The 19,103-nt window shown below is 46.7% G+C and overlaps 1 protein-coding gene across 1 annotated transcript in view; it reads left to right on the top strand.

Moving 5' to 3' along the window:
• The window catches only part of PRKCI (protein kinase C iota), a 128,807-nt gene that overhangs the window by 11,099 nt on the left and 98,605 nt on the right, over positions 1-19,103 (top strand). The window contains exons 2-3 of the mRNA XM_029615014.1: positions 4,948-5,069; positions 6,411-6,500. Of these exons, the coding sequence (XP_029470874.1) occupies positions 4,948-5,069; positions 6,411-6,500 (212 nt within the window). The remainder of the gene's footprint in view (positions 1-4,947; positions 5,070-6,410; positions 6,501-19,103) is intronic.

Raw genomic sequence — 19,103 nt, 5'->3', positions numbered from 1 at the left:
CTAGCATTCTTAGGCCCTTATTTAAAAATAGGCTATCCCCACTCCCATTCTTCTGTATAGAGCACAGAAACAAAGTTACTTGGCCATGTGTGCCTATGGAAACAGTCTTTGAGTAGGGGCCCTTGGGATGTAAATGTCAACATATGGTTGAAGCTTGCCACCAGAAAATCACAGAAAGGAACAGAAACCACAATAAAAATGTGGAAGATTATCAAAGGTAAGACGTTTGTGATAACTTCAACAAACACCGCTCTATTCATTTGTAACAGAAAACACAGACCGATCCCTCCCCCTTCCCAAGGCAAACAGTCTGTTATGCTCCATGAAATTTGATAAGGATAAAATATTAACTTGGTTGCTAACATAGTATGCTAAAAATCAAATAGTAGTTTCTCTCTCAACATTTATTTCACAAATTTAATGTATGAGGTGATTTTATTTTTACTTGTATAATATGCAAGAGAAATAATAGTATAGCAACAGATTAATGCTTCCTCTTCATCCTGCCAGACAAATTCAGACAACTGGGCTATGTCCCCCAACCAACAGATGGAAGCAAAGAACACATTTTTTTCTCTGACATCTCCTCTATATAGCCTGGGTGCAGCAGGAAAGAAAGTCGGTAATTCTCTGTTTTCAGCAGATGGTGGTCTCCGGCAAGGGGCTTCAACTTAGTGCTCAGTTCCCTAACAGGGGCACCTTGGGAGCCTCTGAGAAAAGCATCCATTAAGGTTGGATGCTGAAGGCAGTGTTCTGGGGAGCCATCTCTGAGGAGAATTTCAGGCGCTTTAGGGTAGGTAAACCCTATTGATGGGGGTCAAGTCCAGGGGAGTCAGGCTGCTAGCTCCATATGAAATGCTGTAATAGGGATCTCACTATACTCCTTTGTCAAGCGTTAGAGAACTGCAGTCCAAGGAGGTTGGGGAGCTCGTTTGACTCCTTCCTGCCCAAGATAGATACTGCTGGGGCACATCCCATTTGTTTGGACTGATCTGGCAGGATGAAGAAGAAAGTGAATATAAATTTACTTATTAATTTTCTTTCCCTGAGTCCTGACAGACCAGATCAGAGCCCACCCAGGATCAATAGGAAGAAAGTGATACAAAAAGGGAAAAGATGAATTCTATAATAATAATTTATATATGCTTAACAATAGGAGCAACCCACAGAGGGCAGGAAGACTAAGAACAGAAGGACCTGTTCATTAGACCTGGATAAGTTTTTAATCTAATTTCTTTTCTCATTGTAAAAGTCTGTTTGGGTGGGCTTCATCCAGTAGGTTGATTATCTTGGGCAAGAGACTACTGACTTTCTTTCCTGCTGCACCAGGCTATATAGAGAAGGTTATGTCAGAAAATAATTTGTTCTCTGCCTCTATCTGCTGGTCAGGGTTCATAACCCACTTGTCTGGACTGATCTGTCAGGACTCAAGGAAAGGAAATTAATGGGTAAGTTAAAATTTCAACTTTTAATCAGGGGGTGGAAAATCACTGGAGTGGCTAACCTTTCATTGCTGGTGTGAGGCACTGGGTTGTTGGATGGAACTACGTAACAGCAAGGTGTGGCTAGGAGAGAGCCATATACTGGATTGGCTTCCTCTGTCAGGAGCGGACTTCATATCAGCACTGCCCCCACTGGGCCACTAGGAGAGGAGTTCATGTTGACATGGCCCGGTGCAGGGCCACTCACAGAGGACGGTGTGTTGGTACAGCCACTGGGAGAGGAGCGCATATTGGTGTGTCCCCACTGGGTCACTAGGAAATGACGTGCAGCTGCAGCCTAATGCGAGCTCTGTCAGCTGCCTTAATTTAATAAATGGTTACTAGAGAGAGGAGTTGGCTTTGGGGGGAAAAAGATTGCAGGAGGAAAAGAGGGAGAGAAAAAGGAAAAAAAAAAAAGCAACACCCCTTCCCATGGCCTGCTCCAAAAACCCACTCCCAAATCATAAAACTAAAAAGAGCAGCAGAGCAAGCAAAAAAAAAACCCCCCACAAAGAAAGCAATACAGTAAATGCTGACTGTATACATAAAAAAAATATATATTTATCTGTGAAGATTCTGAAATTGCTGTTTTAACCGGAATCTTACATTCAGACCAATACAGAACGATGCACTCGGCCGAGCGCACAGTTAGCCCCCGTTTGGCTGTGCGTTTTCGATGCGCTATTTTTACCCCTTATACAGTAAGGGGTAATAGAGCGTGGAAAACACGCGGCGAAACCCCCCCCCCCCCCAAATAATTATTTAAATAATTTATTAGCCCAAAGCTAATAGTGCTCATCAACATGCAAATGCATGTTGATGAGCCTGTTAGGTATTTACCCGCAATGCAGAAAGTAAAATGTGCAAAGCCGCACATTTTACTTTCAGAAATTAACTCCTGCCAAACAGGCCAATACAGTAAACTACGCGGGAGAGCCAGTGCTCCGAGGCGAGCGCCGGCTCTCCCGACTCGTGCCCAGGCCCCTCTCCTGGGCACACAATTTAGTATTTAAATTACGGCCTGTGCTAATAAGGAGGCACTAGGGACACTAGTGCGTCCCTAGCGCCTCCTTATTGGTGGAAGCCGCAGCTGTCAGCGGGTTTGACAGCTGACGCTCAATTTTACCGGCATCGGTTGTCAAACCCGCTGACAGCCACGGGTTCGGATCATGGACGCCGGCAAAATTGAGCGTCTGTCTTCCAACCCGCGGACTGTGGGCAGATATATATATTTTAAATATTTTTATTTTTTTTTTATTTTTGGGGCCTCCGACTTAATATCGCTATGATATTAAGTCGGAGGGTGCACAGAAAAGCAGTTTTTTTTTTTTCTGCTTTTCTGTACACTTGCCTGGTGCTGACTGAAATTAACTCCTGCCATTGGCAAGAGTTAATTTCTGAAAGTAAAATGTGTGGCTTGGCCGCACATTTTGTTTTCTGTATTGCGGGTGAATACCTAATAGGCTCATCAACATGCATTTGCATGTGATGAGTGCTATTAGTTTCGTGGGGGTTGACAGCGCGTTTTCCACGTACTGTTACCACTTACTGTATAAGGGTAATAATAGCGCGTCAAAAAAAAACGGGGGCTAACTGTGCGCTTGGAGTTAATTTCAGACGGCACCGGGCAAGTGTACAGAAAAGCAAAAAAAAAACCCCTGCTTTTCTGTACACCCTCCGACTTAATATCATAGCGACATTAAGTCAGAGGCCTCAAACATAAAAAAAATAAAAATCTTCTTAAAAAATAAATCTGCCCGCAGGTTGGAAGACAGATGCTCAATTTTGCCAGCGTCCGTTTTCTGAACCCATGGCTGTCAGCGGGTTCGACAACAGACGCCGGTAAAATTTAAGCGTCTGCTGTCAGACCCGCTGACAGCTGCTGCTTCCACCAATAAGGCACTAGGGATGCGCTATTGACCCTAACGCCTCCTTATTAACGCGGGCTCCAATTTAAATACTACCTCCCGCGCCCAGGAGAGGTGCCTGGGCGCGCGTTGGGAGAGGGGGCGCGTGCCTGGGAGCGCCGGCTCTCCCGCGCAGTTTACTGTATGGGCCTGATTGTAAGCAGTCAGCTGCAATTGTCTTCCCAACACATTCCATTCCTTGATTCCTTGTCTTTAAATGTGGCCTCAGATAATCCCAAAATGAGGACTTCTACCTGGGAGGGCTTTTTCACGTTTTTAAACCTGCTCTGACTTTTGGTAAGGATTTTGTGGCCAGTGTTTGCCTCACCCTTTTCTTAAAGCAGCATCACTTTCTACTCACTATATACCGGTACATTTATTTGCAGAAACTAAGGGGGTGGGTGGGTAAGGGAAGGATGTATAAATTCCCAGTTTATGGCTTGGAGGAATGGGAGATGCCAGAGCCTTTCATAGTTTATTTTTGGTAAAACTGGACAGGGAAAATGTTTTCTTCTCCTGCTCTTCAAAATTTATACGTTAGTTATTGTAAAAGAAAAAAAAACAAACCCATTACTGCCTAAATATGTTGGTTAGATTTTACTGCATTTGAAACAGCCAGAACATTTTGTTTGCTTTGAACTGACAGAGATTAAGTTCCTATATTCCTTTACAAGCCGTTAAGCCCGTTAAAACAAGCCACATTAAAAAAAAAATTCGGTCTGTTTTCGGACACTGCACCCGTCTACACTTCTTTTCCCTCACTCCCCCTTCCCCTCACTCATTCACCTCAGTCACTCATCCACCTCCCCCATCATTCTCTCTCCCTCTCCCTCTTATGCTCTTCAGCGTGGCCTGCTCATGGAGACGGGAGGTCTCCGGGGATCCCTCCCCAGCGCGCACCTCAGCTGCTCTATGCCACCGTCGCCACATTTCCTCCCGATATCGCTGCCGCCGCTCGGCCCGCCTGACACTCGCATACTGCCACTGCACCGCCCGATATCGTCGCCGCCGATCCACCGCTGCTGCTCCTCCCAGCGCCATCTTAGCTCCGCTCTGACCGACGTGCTCGCCCGCGCATGCGCGGTAGAGCTGCTCTCTACTGCGCATTTGCGGGCCGTCGGTCAGAGCCCATTTATAAGGTAGATGGTCCTAGTTTCCAGGATTAGGACTTGTCTTTTTATATCACCTCCATGTCTCTGTGCCCATAGAAGTGTTTCCACCAGTTGTGTACTGCTTGCTGTGTGGCCTTTATGACCACCGTTTGACATTCATTTTGCATGTGGTGCTGTGACTTCCTGGAATGTCCTTGACAAAATATTAAAGAAAGCAAGTCCACTTTTAAACCTGATGTTAGATTCTTAAAAGGTGAATCATTAGATGGGTAGGTTGGCACAAATGACTTGTTCTGGGAGTGGATGTGGATTTCCTGTTTTCTGTTTGAGTGCCTTTATTTGCAGAGGTGAAAAGAAACCATGCTAGAAGTATAAATTCTCAGTGTTTAATCTTGTATCATTCTTGTAATCCTTTTTTTTTTTTTTTGGAATTTTTTCCCCTCTTAGTGACATCATGATAACACATTTTGAACCCTCCATCTCATTTGAAGGACTTTGCAACGAGGTTCGTGATATGTGCTCTTTTGATAATGAGCAGCTTTTTACCATGAAGTGGATTGATGAAGAAGGTAAATCTTCCCTCCACACCCTTCCTTCGTGGTTATTTCTCTTTTGTGAATCAAAATACTAACGTTTATGCATCGCTGCCAAACCAGCACTTGTCTTAAATAGTTGACAGTAAAAATAGATTACATTTATTTGATTTGCAAAATTCAGTTGAGAGAGCACTCATACAAATGTTATATACTTGGGTAATTTAGATCAGGATGCAATATAGCCCAACATATGAAATTTTGCTGCACTTTCAGTTGGGGTTTGTGAAGACGTTCATACTTCAAGCAGATTTTTAAATAGATCAATTGTATTTAAAAGTGTAATGGAGACTTGGCACTTAATTCAGGAGAAGTTAGATGACTAGAGTAAATTTGGTAGGAACAGATTTTATTTTTGGGCTGGAAAGAACTGTGGTTCCATATACAAGATCAGATGAAAACCATTTATGAGGTTCATTCTGTTCTGAATAAATAGCTTTCAGAGAGAACCAGTGCAAATGCCACTTTGTGATCCCAGAAAGCCAGAGACCGTTGAACCAAGACAAGATAGTCAAAGGAAAATCCTATGCTTAAAAGCCTCAAAAGCAAGGCTCCCTTCAAGGACAGAAAGCTGACTTTTGAAGAACATTGTGTCCGAGAAGGACACCAGAACTATATCAAAACTATCAACTGTTCCACACGCACCTTGAAACATTTGTTGCAAGCCCAAGGAACAGACACTAAGCAAAACATTACAAAAGCATAAATGGTGGGATAGAGGAAAATGCCCACTTGTGGTTACAAAGTCTCTATTCTTTCTTATTTTTCTTGGACCTTTGTTACTAGTTTCACAAGGACTCATTGGCACTGTTGGGTCACTTCCTTCCCAGGGCCCGAATTCAGTTGCAGAATAAAAGAGCAGATTGTCATACCACCATTTCTCTTCTCTTCTCTTCCTTCCTTTTGTTAGTACAGTGTCCTGATAGATTTTATCTAGGCACACCCAGGAAAACTGTTTCTCAAAATAAACATTTCCAGCTGGGGCCTGGAAGCCAGTTAGGCAAGTGATGCATGTTAAGGTATCTGATAACTTCCTGGATTTTTTTTTTTCACACTGCTTGTACAGGTTTTTGTTTCTGTATATATTGGGAAATGGTTTTCTTTGCCAGATGACTTACAGTAAGTAACATTCAATTAGATAATCTGTGCATAGCATTTTATGAACAGGTCTGAATTGTTTATGGGCATTAAGATGGCAAAAATGGTTCACAGGTAGTAAGTACTTGCTCTGTACAGTCCATTTTACTGAAGCATTAAGTGTTGATTCTTTTATGTTACCTTCAATCTGACACATCTTTTTCATGTTTTTGATGTTAGGAGACCCCTGCACAGTCTCTTCCCAACTGGAATTAGAAGAAGCTTTTCGATTGTATGAATTAAACAAAGATTCAGAGCTTTTAATTCATGGTGGGTGATTGTCCTCCTTCCTCCTGGAATTCTCTTTTATGCACCTGTAGAGTGCAAGTTATATGCTACCAGTTTCTCTACTTAGATACTAGTAAAGATACAGGTATCAACAACTCTTTATAGTGTGATCAGAAAGCTGCAAGGTGACTGGCTGATCAGGTAGTTTTGTGTTGCCATATTAGTTGCGTGAAAGACTGGGTCGAAACTGCAAATCTTTCACAATCAAGAAAAATTATTCCTATTATGACATAAACTAAGCTCAAAAGTGCCTTAATCTGGACATTATGGTACTTCCTGAGAGCTCAGGTTACTCTCATTTTGCCCATATGCTTCACAGTGCACAATTGTTTGTCTATCTGACATCATCTGTTTTCTCTAGTGCTTATCCCTTAAGCTTCTAAGCAGTACTGGAGGCTGATGTGTGCAGTGTTACTCAGTTTGTGCATCTGTGGCTGTGGTAGACAATGAGTTGAAACCTGCGCAGCATTCTACATGATGTTGGCTGGCTTGTTTAAAAAAAAAAAATAAACTTTTTTTTATTTAGTACCAGCAGCATTTAAAATTTAAATTATAGGCACTCCCTAAAGATTACAAAAAGAGAGCAGTAAGCTTACTCTGTTCTCGAGATGACATGCCTCTTAAAATTTGCCACCACAATGTATGCCACCTCTAGATACTTACATGCAATTGCACATAGATTTCATGAGTTTGGTAGCAAGATCTATTGCTTTCAGAAAATTGAATTTTAGAACTGCTTAAAAAAAGTTTAAATATTTCTGACTCGTGCTACAGTATTTTAAACGCAAAAGAGTAGCAGTAGCTTTTTACAGGAAACACACTTCCTTGAGCTTCTGGTGCTCAGCAGCTGATGAGAGTGGGTTGGTCATGTTTTTTTTACTTCTCCTCTAGCCAACAGGGGGTTGCCATCCTGATAGCCAAGCACCTTGCTTTTACTTGTGAGGGCGCAACATCAGATCCGGAAGGTAGATACATAATTGTGAGGGGAGTCCTACAGGGGCTCAAAGTCCTGCTAGTAAATATTTATGCCCCCAATTCTTATTCACACCGTTTTTTTTTCTCAATTGACCTCTCAAGTAGCCCCATGGACTGAGTATACTGTACTAATGGGGGGAGATTTTATACCACCGATAATCTCACCATAGATTGCAAACTCGCCCCCTCCCCCCAAAAAAAAAAAATCAAGCAAATTTAGGTATCAGCTATCTATGCAAGGATCTGCAGCTGATCGACGTATGGCGGGCAGTTCACTTGGAGGAGGCAGGCTTCACGCATTACTCTCACTCCCACTGGGTATATGCCAGATTGGAATACTTACTCTATATTCTAGGGTGGAAGGCTGTAATATTGACCCTGTAGTCTTCTCAGACCACGACACAGTGCTGTGCCACCTGGAATTTGTTCTAGATGCCCAACCCTCCAGGCGATGGAGAATGTCCCCCTGGTTGCATGATGATCCCCCAAATTTGTTTTATTTCTTAAGAAGAAATGAGAAGATTATAAGTGTCTTAATGATATGGAAGATGAGGACAATATTACCTTTTGGAATGCCGCGAAGGCAGTGTTGTATGGCCATATCCTGGCTTACTCTGCATACAAAAAAAAAGAAATACCAACAAGACCTTCTAGACCTTACAAAACAAAATACGCTCTTTAAAACAATTGCATGCCCAAACATTAGCTGATTCCACCAAAAAGGAATTGATGCAAGCCAGACAGGAGATGAATGCCCTTCTCACAGCAAAAGCACAGCGCAACCTGTTGTATTATAAATTTAAATTATACCAGTGGGGAAATAAATCCCGTTTTCCCGTCGATAGCAGGGCTGAATTAGCCATGCTGTATGGGAACTGTCCATCAGGGCCCAGGAGGCGGAGCTTTGTAGCAGAGTGTAGATCTTTGATCCTCTGCGGCTGCGCGTGGGTTCCCGCGCAGCATCAACGGTTCTCCTCAGTCTGTTTTTTTCCGCGCGCTGGAGAGCACGCGGAGCCTTTTCTCCTCAGAGGAAAAAAAAAAAAAAAAAAAAGAATGTCAGCGCAGAAGTCGGGTTTCAAGCCGTGTCCGTGCGGTAAGATCATGTCCGTCACAGACGGACATGATCGCTGCTACCGCTGCTTGGGACGCGACCATGACCAGTCCGACTGCGAACACTGCGCGAAAATGTCCCCGAGGGCCAGGCGACACAGGAGCTACTGGTGGCTGGCGCTCTCGACGGAGGACAAGGCGTCCACAACTCACTCCTCTCCGGCCCCAAAATCCAAGACGAAAGCGGGTAAGAGAGCAACTTCGTGGGACCCTCAATCGCCAAAGGTCCGAGACGCAAAGCGGAAACCCAAGGAGAAGGGAGACCAGGGCCCTGGTCTCAATTCCGAGCCGCTGCACGTGGGGACACAAAGGCCTTTCAGGTTGACTGAGCCTAGTACCCTAACGCATACTAAAGACAACCCGGTCCGATCCTTACTATTATCACGAAAGGAGGACCCATATAGAGACAGGGAACCTCCGGTAAAGGTTCCTAAAAGGACTGAAAGGACGCCGAAGAAGTCACAGGCGGCGCCGACGCAGTCCATGAAGGCACAATCGAAGCCCAAAACCCTCTCGGCGCCGAAACCTCTCTCGGCGCCGTCACCTCACTCGGCTCCGAAGACCCACTCGGCGCCGAAGACCCACTCGGCGCAGAAGACCCACTCGGCGCCAGAGACCCACTCGGCGCAGACAACCCGCCCGGCGTCGAAGACCCATGCGGAGTCGAAATCGGCGCCGAAACCTCCCCCGGCTCCGAAGTCTCAGTCGGCGCCGAAACCTCAATCGGCGCCGAAACCTCGTTCGGCGCCGGAGACTCAGTCGGCACGGGAGCCTAAGTCGGCGCCGTCAACTCAATCGGGGCTGCAATCTCAACTACAAAGGGAGCCGAAACCATCCCACTCCAGATCAACGGCAGCACCAAGGCCTACATCTCGCCATACCGCGGCAGCGGACACCGAAGCATCCGGGGCACCCGAACAACGGGACCCCTGGTCAGAATCCCTGACAGAGGATAAAAATTCCCAAAGGGATCGACAGTTTAAAGATCCAGAGGGGGACCTGCGGAGTACCACAGGTACTCACCATGAACACTCGGGCCACACTTCAAAGCAAGGTGGTCGACACCGTTTACAAACACAGTCAGACAGGAAATCTCGAGAAAGTACTCGGCCTTCAACACAAAAAAGGCATCGATATCATTCGGGCTCTTCCAGATCCACCACTAGGGAGCACAGTGCAAAAAGGCATCATGCCTCTCATCGTAAAGAAAGGAGATCCTCCTCTTCTTCGTCGTCACAACATAAGAGTACATCTCAGAGATCGGGCTCGATTTCTCAAGGGATTATCCCGATTTCATCCTCATCATCCAACAACTCGAGGAGTATAAAATCCACTCCTCGAGAAGGAATGGGATGGAGTGAAGATTCGGAGGGGGAAGGTACTTCTGTTCCTCCACCAGTAGAGGTACCATATCACTCCACACAGAGGGAAAAGCCACCATCGATGCCGCCCCACACATCGAAAGCTTTTTGGGACTTGACACATTCCCTAGCCGGGTTTTTTGAGACACTGCAGTCGACATACACCCTACCACCGGAGGCTGCGAGCCCGGCAGACACTGCTAGCCCGGGCCCACAAAGGGATTTACCATTTTCCCGATCCCCATCTCCGCAGGGATCGGCCGTCCACTCACCGTCTCCGGCAAGGACTATAGAGTCTACGCATTCCTCGCCTACATCTTCAACGGGATACCCGTCGGATCCTCCGGAACAACCAGCGGAACCCTATTCCCCTCCGGAGGATCTCACATATCCCAAATTCATTGCAAAGATGGGAAATATACTAAAGTTAGAGGTGCAAAAGCTACCGGAACCAAGAGCAGAAACCTTGGGATTGCTCAAAATTTTTGATGCGCCCGGAGAGCCGGCTGCTCTCCCACCTCATGCAATACTCCATGGTGTCCTGCAAAAGTCATGGGAGACCCCCTTTAACTTACAGTCGGTATCCCGAAAGACTGATTTAAAATTTAAGCTCCAAAAGCCTTCAATGTATGCGACGCCACAACTACCACATGACTCCATAGTGGTGGAATCCGCCTTACAAAAGTCTAAAAAAGCGAAGACGCATGCGTCCGCCCCACCAGGAAAGGACAATAAGTCCTTAGACGATTTTGCCAAACGCGTCTACCAAAACGCTATGCTGACAGCGAGAATCCAACACCATAATTTTTATATGGTACAATATATGTATGAGTGCCTACAAGCCACTAAGGGTCTGTTCACGTCCTTAGGAGACTCCACACCGGCGGTAATTTCGGATATGGAGGAGTGCACCCGACATATGCTGAGGGCGGTATACGAGGGATTCGAAAACTCGTCCAGGGCTTCCGCCATGGCAATAGCAGCTAGACGTCTGGCCTGGCTCAAAGCTAGTGCTATTAGAGAAGACCTTCATGAGAAGCTCGCAAATTTGCCATGCACGGGGGAGAACCTTTTTGGAGACCGCCTCCAAGATACGGTCAGTAAGCTAAAAGATCAAGCGATAGCGGTCCAGTCACTCGCGGCCCCAGTGCCAGCGAAACGATATTTCTCCTCGACGCGCCGACCACAGTTTCCCAGGAAACAGTACAGGAGCTATCAAAATTTTAGACAGCAGAACTACCTACCGTATAACCGGCAGCCAAACAACAACCCTCCGCAGCAGCAACAGCAGAGGAGGGGACGGCCTCGCGCTCAACGCCAACAACAGCCACAACAGTCGACAGTTCCAGCAAAGACCACGCAGTCTTTTTGAACTCCCGGCCACCACCAACACCCCATTTACCGGAATATCCCCCGGGCAGGTTAACGGCTTGCCTGACCGAATGGCAGGCCATCACGACAGATCAGTGGGTACTCGACATCGTAAAGGAAGGGTATCGGTTACATTTCCTATCCCAACCGGTCACACCTCATTTCCCCCTAAATCAGAGACACCTAGAACATCCACAACTGGCCCGGGAGTTAACCAATCTTCTCCATCAGAACGCAATCCGCATAATCCCGCGGGCGCTGAGAGGCCAGGGTTTCTATTCTCCATACTTCCTCATTCCAAAGAAAACGGGGGGCGATCGACCCATCCTCGACCTCAGAGAGCTCAACAAGTGCTTGGTACGAGAGAAGTTCAAGATGGTATCTCTGAAATCCATCCTACCTTTAATTCAACCCAGGGATTGGATGTGCTCTATAGACCTAAAGGATGCGTACACGCACATTCCTATCCACAAATCCTGTTGGCAGTACCTCTGTTTCCAGTATCGCAACAAACATTACCAATACAAGGTCCTGCCGTTTGGACTGTCAGCAGCCCCCAGGGTATTCACCAAGTGCATGGTGGTGGTGGTGGCCCACCTTCGTCTACAAGGTCTGACCATATTTCCTTACCTCGACGACTGGTTAATAATAGCATCGGACCCGAACGTCCTACAGTCGCATCTCAGCATAACGATAGCATGCTTACAACGCCTAGGATTAATGATCAATTTTCCAAAGTCACATTTACAGCCCTCGCAGATCCTGCAATTCATAGGAGCTCGACTGGACACAATTCGAGTCAGGGCTTTCCTACCAGAGGACAGGAAGTTTCAGATGTGCTCCTTACTCAGGGTTCTACAACACACGAGATGTACCACAGCCAGGTCCATCTTGAAAATTCTAGGGCATATGGCAGCGGCGATATTTACGGTCCCGAATACCAGACTCCACATGCGGCTCCTCCAGTGGGGTCTCAAGAGGCAATGGACACAACACTCCCAACCATTACACAAACGAGTTCAGGTAACCAATCCGATGCGACAGGATATCGATTGGTGGCTCAGGAAACCCACTCTCGAAAAAGGAGCACCGTTAAACCCCCCACCTCACAATGCAGTCCTCACGACGGACGCTTCACGGAAGGGATGGGGGGCACATTTAGACCACCTAGAGACACAAGGCCTCTGGTCCCTATCAGAACAGGAGCTGCAGATCAACCTCCTAGAACTCCGGGCAATCCGGAATGCCCTACTCACGTTCCAAAACTATCTGCAGGGAAGAAGAGTGATGATTTACACGGACAACCAGGTGGCGATGTTCTACATAAACAAACAAGGGGGATCGGGATCATGGCCCCTGTGCAGGGAGACGCTTCAGATTTTTTCTCATGCTCACAGACATTCCATTCATCTTCAAGCGACCTATCTTCCGGGCATAGTAAACACCAGAGCGGACAGATTAAGCCGCATCTTCTACCCACACGAATGGCAATTGAATCCCGATGTACTACAAGAGATCTTCAACAGTTGGGGAAAACCAACCATAGACCTCTTTGCCACGGAAGAAAATGCCCAACTACCGCAATTCTGCTCAGTCCGACCCAGCCCGTCCCGCTTATCGCAGGACGCCTTCCTAATCCCTTGGTCGGCAAGTCTCCTATACGCCTTTCCGCCAATCCCATTAATAACGAGAACCATACAAAAATGTATGGCAGATCACGGTCAACTTATACTCATCGCACCAGCGTGGCCTCGACAGCCGTGGTACAGTTATCTGTTACGGCTATCGGTGATGACCCCAATCCGCTTTCCGGACAGGCCAGACCTTCTCCTGCAAGACGACGGAGTACTCATTCACCCACTCCTATCCTCCCTCCATCTAACTGCATGGAGATTGAGCGGGCATCTTTAACGGAGCAAGGGGTATCTCAGACGGTACAAACCATTCTTCTCGAATCCCGGAAACCGTCAACAAGGAAGTGTTACTCGTTCAAATGGAAACGTTACTACAACTGGTGCAGCGAAAGGCGTGTTTCACCTACGGACTGTCCCCCAGCAACGTTACTGGATTACCTACAGTCTCTCTATGACTCTGGATTAGCAACCTCGTCGATCAGAGTGCATCTCAGTGCAATAGCGGCATATCATAAACCACTGCACAACCACTCGGTGGCGGAACACCCGTTACTGTCCAGATTCTTTAAAGGTCTTTTACGTTTACGCCCACCGATCGTGAAACCACCGATACCGTGGAATCTAAATGTACTTCTAGAACAACTAACCCAGCCGCCATTCGAACCCTTGGAGTCGGCACACCTGAAGTTCCTCACCTGGAAGGTAGTGTTTCTGGTAGCCATCACGTCAGCACGACGAGTCAGTGAGCTACAAGCACTGGTACACTATGAACCGTATTTACAATTTCATCATGACAAAGTTGTCCTGCGCACTCACCCTTCGTTCCTACCAAAGGTGATTTCCACATTTCATCTCAATCAAACTATAGATTTGCCGATATTTTTTCCCAAACCACACGCTAACGACAGGGAACGCTTGTTACACACATTAGATTGTAAAAGAGCATTGGCATACTATAAAAGGAGGACACATTCCCCAAACAGGACATCACAACTGTTTGTGTCATTTAATCCAAATGCTCCAGGCTTAGCGGTAACCAAACGCACCATAGCCAGCTGGATAGTTCAATGCATCAAGTTTTGCTATTCCAAAAAAGGAGCCCCGCTGCTTGCGCAACCCAAGGCTCATCAATTAAGAGCCGTGGCGACATCGGTAGCACATCTCCGCAACGTGCAGCCAGTAGATATATGCAAAGCAGCCACGTGGTCTTCCCTACACACCTTCACATCTCACTACTGCATAGATAAACAGTCAGCGGGAGATGCAATTCTGGGACACACAATTTTACACGCAGTAGCTAAGTGATCTACGACTGCCACAACAACTCACGCTACCGGACGACAACAGCGTGTACGGGGGCTTGGGACTCCCATACAGCATGGCTAATTCAGCCCTGCTATCGACGGGAAAAAGCAAGTTTGCTTACCGTAAACGGTGTTTCCGTAGATAGCAGGATGAATTAGCCATGCTGACCCACCCGCCTCCCTGGCAGTCGATAGGTCCGCGATACGCGCTTGCTTAAATACAGACTGAGGAGAACCGTTGATGCTGCGCGGGAACCCACGCGCAGCCGCAGAGGATCAAAGATCTACACTCTGCTACAAAGCTCCGCCTCCTGGGCCCTGATGGACAGTTCCCATACAGCATGGCTAATTCATCCTGCTATCTACGGAAACACCGTTTACGGTAAGCAAACTTGCTTTAATTACTTGCAAGACTAGTTAAGGGTAGTAGGGGCCTGCGGGATTTAATCCAGCATCTTCAGGTGAAGTCCAGGTACACCATTCATACTTCGGAAATTTTATCCAGTTTTGTTGACTATTTTCAGCAAATATACACTTCTGTACCTTCTTCCAATTCAAATAGGGATGAATTTTTCAAAGAGCTGATGGTCCTGCGCTTCTCCGAAGAGACCAAACAATATCTGGCGACCCCTGTTCAGTTGAAAGAAGTGCTTGAAGTTATTCGGAAGCTACCCTTAGCCAAGTCCCTGGGACCAGATGGATTCAGCCCTGAGTTTTACAAATTACTAGGACCCCAAATAGCACCATCTATGATCCGCATGTTTCACACAGCGCACACTCAGGGCTTCGTTGGGGGAGAACAAAATGTTGCCACCATAGTATTCCCAAACCAGGGAAAAATGTGGAATCACCTGACGGCTATAGGCCGATATCGTTATTGAACCAATACATAAAAATATTAGCGGCTGTGCTGGCAGCACACTTGAATCGGGTAATACAACAGGTTGTACATAGATATCAAACTGGATTTATTAAAGGCTGCCTCTCAGTGACCAATTTAAGGCTATTTTGGCCCTGCAGGCCCCCACTCAAAGCAATCCCGATGGCATGTTGCTTAGCCTGGACGTGGCTAAAGCGTTTGATTGTGTGGAATGACCTTATCTTTTTGGTCCCTGGACCGATTTGGTGTTCGGGAAGGTTCATTGCCTGGGTTCAGCTTCTTTATTGTCAACCACAGGCCCAAATCCTGGTCAACGAGGTGCTTTCAGATTTTCTTTCCCGCTGGGCAGAGGTACCCGACAAAGATGCCCCCTCACCCCCCTACTCTTTGTACTCTCTTTGGAACCATTGGATATCAGGCTGCACAACTTAGACTAGTATCAAGGTATCCTATTACAACACCAACAGGTAAAGATGGGATTATTTGCTGATGATATGCTTTTTATTAGGAACCCAAGGGAAGCGCTAAGTGATATACTGCATATCATATCCATATTCAGCTCTTTTGCGAGTCTCCACTTGAACCTTGACAAATCTGAAGACTTGCCCCTTGCTGTATCACTGCCACAACTCAAGGGCAGGGTCCCTTCCCCTTGAGCTGGGCACAATCTTCTATATGCTATTTGGGAATTCACCTGGATGCCAGGAACAAAAAATTATGAGACGAATATTACACCCATAATCAAAAAATCAAGGCTTCAGCTTCGTCATTGGAAAGATCTTCCACTATCTATTCTGGGGCGATGTGCTCTCGTCAAGATGGTGGTCCCAAAGTTTCTCTATTGTCTTCAGATGCTCCCTTCTTGGTTAAAGGAGAGGGATATTAGAGCTTTTTGATCTATAGTAGACTTGTTTCTCTGGGGGGGGGGGGGAAAAGCGGGCCAGTGTCAAATTTGATGTACTCAGGCTTGACAGAGATTGGGTAGAGAAACACTACCTGACCCACGTTTATACAACATTGCTTGCTGTATGTGTCAAATCCATGATTGGGCTGCGGGACACACCAAATTCGATGTTGAAGGTTTATTCCAAGATTGAGTCGCCCTTTCTCACCCCTGAACTTTCTACATTTACCCCCCCCCCCCCCCCCACTAGTATAACCTCTGTGCTCCCTGTCCCATTTTGGCTGAGAGCCTATGGCAAGGCGTGGTGATAGTGGCGCCAGTCGATTGGGTGCAGCTGACGTGTTTCTCCCTTCATATCTCTAGTGGGTAATGATTTCATACCAGGTTGGGGAAGTGGGGCCTTCAGGTCATGGACCAACAAAAGCTTCCGCCTTCTCTCCCAGTGGATAGATGAGGAAACTAATGCCTTTTATTCTTTTCAACACCTTCAAACACAGTGGGAGATCCCCCAAACGCAGTTCTTCGCGAATCTGCAAGAACGACACTATAATTATCAAATGCGTAAGGGAGATCTTAGAATCTTCCTCATCAGTCATAGACTTTCTTTGATACGCCCGCCCAAAAATGCAGTTTGGATCATGTAGTTGAAGCCCACTCTTCCCGACCCGCATCTTACTCGTTTGGCTGGGGGGTAGAGGGTTGATCTAGGGCAGGGGTCAGGAACCTTTTTGGCTGAGAGAGCCATGAACGCCACATATTTTAAAATGTAATTCTGTGAGAGCCATACTAACTACAACCCCCCACCCTCATGACTCCAAGACCTACCAAATTCATTTACTACAACCCCCTACTCTCCTGACGCCCCCAAGACCTGCCAAATTAATTTACTACAACCCCCATCCTCCTAACCCCCCCCCCCCCCCCCCCAAGATCTGCCAAAAGTCCCTGGTGATCCAGCGGGGGGTCCAGGGCTCGCTGACAAATCTTTAATAAAAAAGTAAAAATCTAACAAAACCCCCCACCCTCCTGACGCCCCCCAAGACCTCCAAAATTAATTTACTACAACCCCCACCCTCCTGACGACCCCCTAAGATATCCAAAATTAATTTACTATAACCCCCACCCTTCTGATGCCCCCCAAGACCTGCCAAAAGTCCCTGGTGGTCCAGCGGGGGTCCAGGAGCGATCCGGGAGTGCTCTCCTGGACTTGGGCTGTTGGCTGCCAGTAGTCAAAATGGCGCCGACGGCCCTTTGCCCTATGTCACTGGGGTCGACCAATGGCGGCGGTAGCCCCTGTGACATAGTAAGAGCAAAGGGCCGTCGACGCCATTTTGATTACTGGCAGCCGATGGCCCTTTGCCCTTACAATGTCACAAGGGCTACCGCCGACATTGGTCGACCTCAGTGACATAATGAGGGCAAAGGGCCTTCGGTGCCATTTTGACTACTGGCAGCCGACAGCCCAAGTCCAGGAGATCGCTCCCGGACCACTCCCGGACCCCCGCTGGACCACCAGGGACTTTTGGCAGGTCTTGGGGGGGTCAGGAGGGTGGGGGTTGTAGTAAATTAATTTTGGAGGTCTTGGGGGGCGCCAGGAGGGTGGGGGATTTTGTTAGATTTTTACTTTTTTATTAAAGATTTGTCTGCGAGCCAGATGCAGCCATCAAAAGAGCCATATATGGCTCCCGAGCCATAGGTTCCTGACCCCTGATCTAGGGGAACCTGTCACAGTTGAAATTGTGAAAAAGGCTTTCTTGGGTCTTTGGCGGCAGTTACAGTCTGCTACCCTGTGAGCGATCCAATTCCAATTGTTAATCGGGTTTACTTATCGAACGCAGGGGGTCAAAATGCACCTTTTGGGATTCTGACCACTGCCTTAAATGCAATGTTCAAGTGGGGACTCTCTGCCACATGTTCACTAGATGTCCTAAATTGAATGGATACTGGTCACAAATTTGGGGACTAGTGGAACAAGTACTTTATTTTATTTAGTTAAAGTTTTTTACTATACCAACATTCGTTAGATTACATCACATCGGTTTACATTAAAACTTAAACAATAGCAAAATTGCTTTACAGAAAACACAGGAATTAAAAACAGTAAGTTGTGGCTACAGGGGGGAGGAACAGGGGAGAAAGTTGGGGTAAACTATATACATACACATGACACACAGATATCTGCAAAATGTTAGAGGCTTGCAGGTTATGGGCTGGCTATACATGTAGTGGGAGTTGGGGTAAGAATATATATAAAAACGCCTAGATAATTACATCTTGTACAGGTATTGGCAACTGAAGGGGGGAGGGGGTTTAAAGAGCGGGTTATGTGTATGCTTGTAAGAAAAGCCAGGTTTTTAGTTTTTGTTTGGATTTTTGTGGGCTTGTTTCTTGTCGAAGATCGGGGGGTAGGGTATTCCATAGATGGAGAGGGATCGCTCTTTGGTAGAGTTATAGTGGGTAAAGTTTGGGTGAGGGTGTGTTTAAGGTTGCTGAGTGTTGGGGTCGTGTTGGTCTATTGGTGTTGCGGAAGACTAAGGAGTTATTACTTGGCAGACCGGTGCCCTGGTCAGGAGCTCTATTCTATCAACACCTGTCCAGCGATGGAACCTCCCTTCCAAGGGGGGGGGGGGGGGGGGAGCCAGTTTCTTTTCATTGCATTGGTCCTGGCTATAAAGCACATTCTGCTCCAATGGAACTCAGACTTTTTGCCTTCAGTATACGATTGGTGAATCTCAATGCAACAACAAGCTCAGCTGGAACTGCTCCGGAAAAAGTCGATCCATCAACCCAAGCCCCTGTTCCTGTTGAATGACTATCTTGTCTTGTGGAAGAAAGCAGCCACACTACTTTAAAAAGTGCTACCATCTTAACCCTACGTGTGTGTGTGTGTGTGTGTGTGTATGTATGGTGGGGGGAGGGGGAAGGAAGCTGTTTATTGGGGAAAAAAAGGAAAATGAAACACAAGAGGTGATTGTCACCATTGATATCAGTTGTCTGTAAAAGCCATTACTGGTACTTACTGTGTTAACTATTTGTTATTATTTTT

Source organism: Rhinatrema bivittatum, chromosome 9 (genome assembly GCF_901001135.1).
Source record: "Rhinatrema bivittatum chromosome 9, aRhiBiv1.1, whole genome shotgun sequence".
NCBI classification, from domain to species: domain Eukaryota; kingdom Metazoa; phylum Chordata; class Amphibia; order Gymnophiona; family Rhinatrematidae; genus Rhinatrema; species Rhinatrema bivittatum.
The sequence above is the reverse complement of the archived record's forward strand: the minus strand, read 5'-3'. Positions and strand labels throughout refer to the sequence as shown.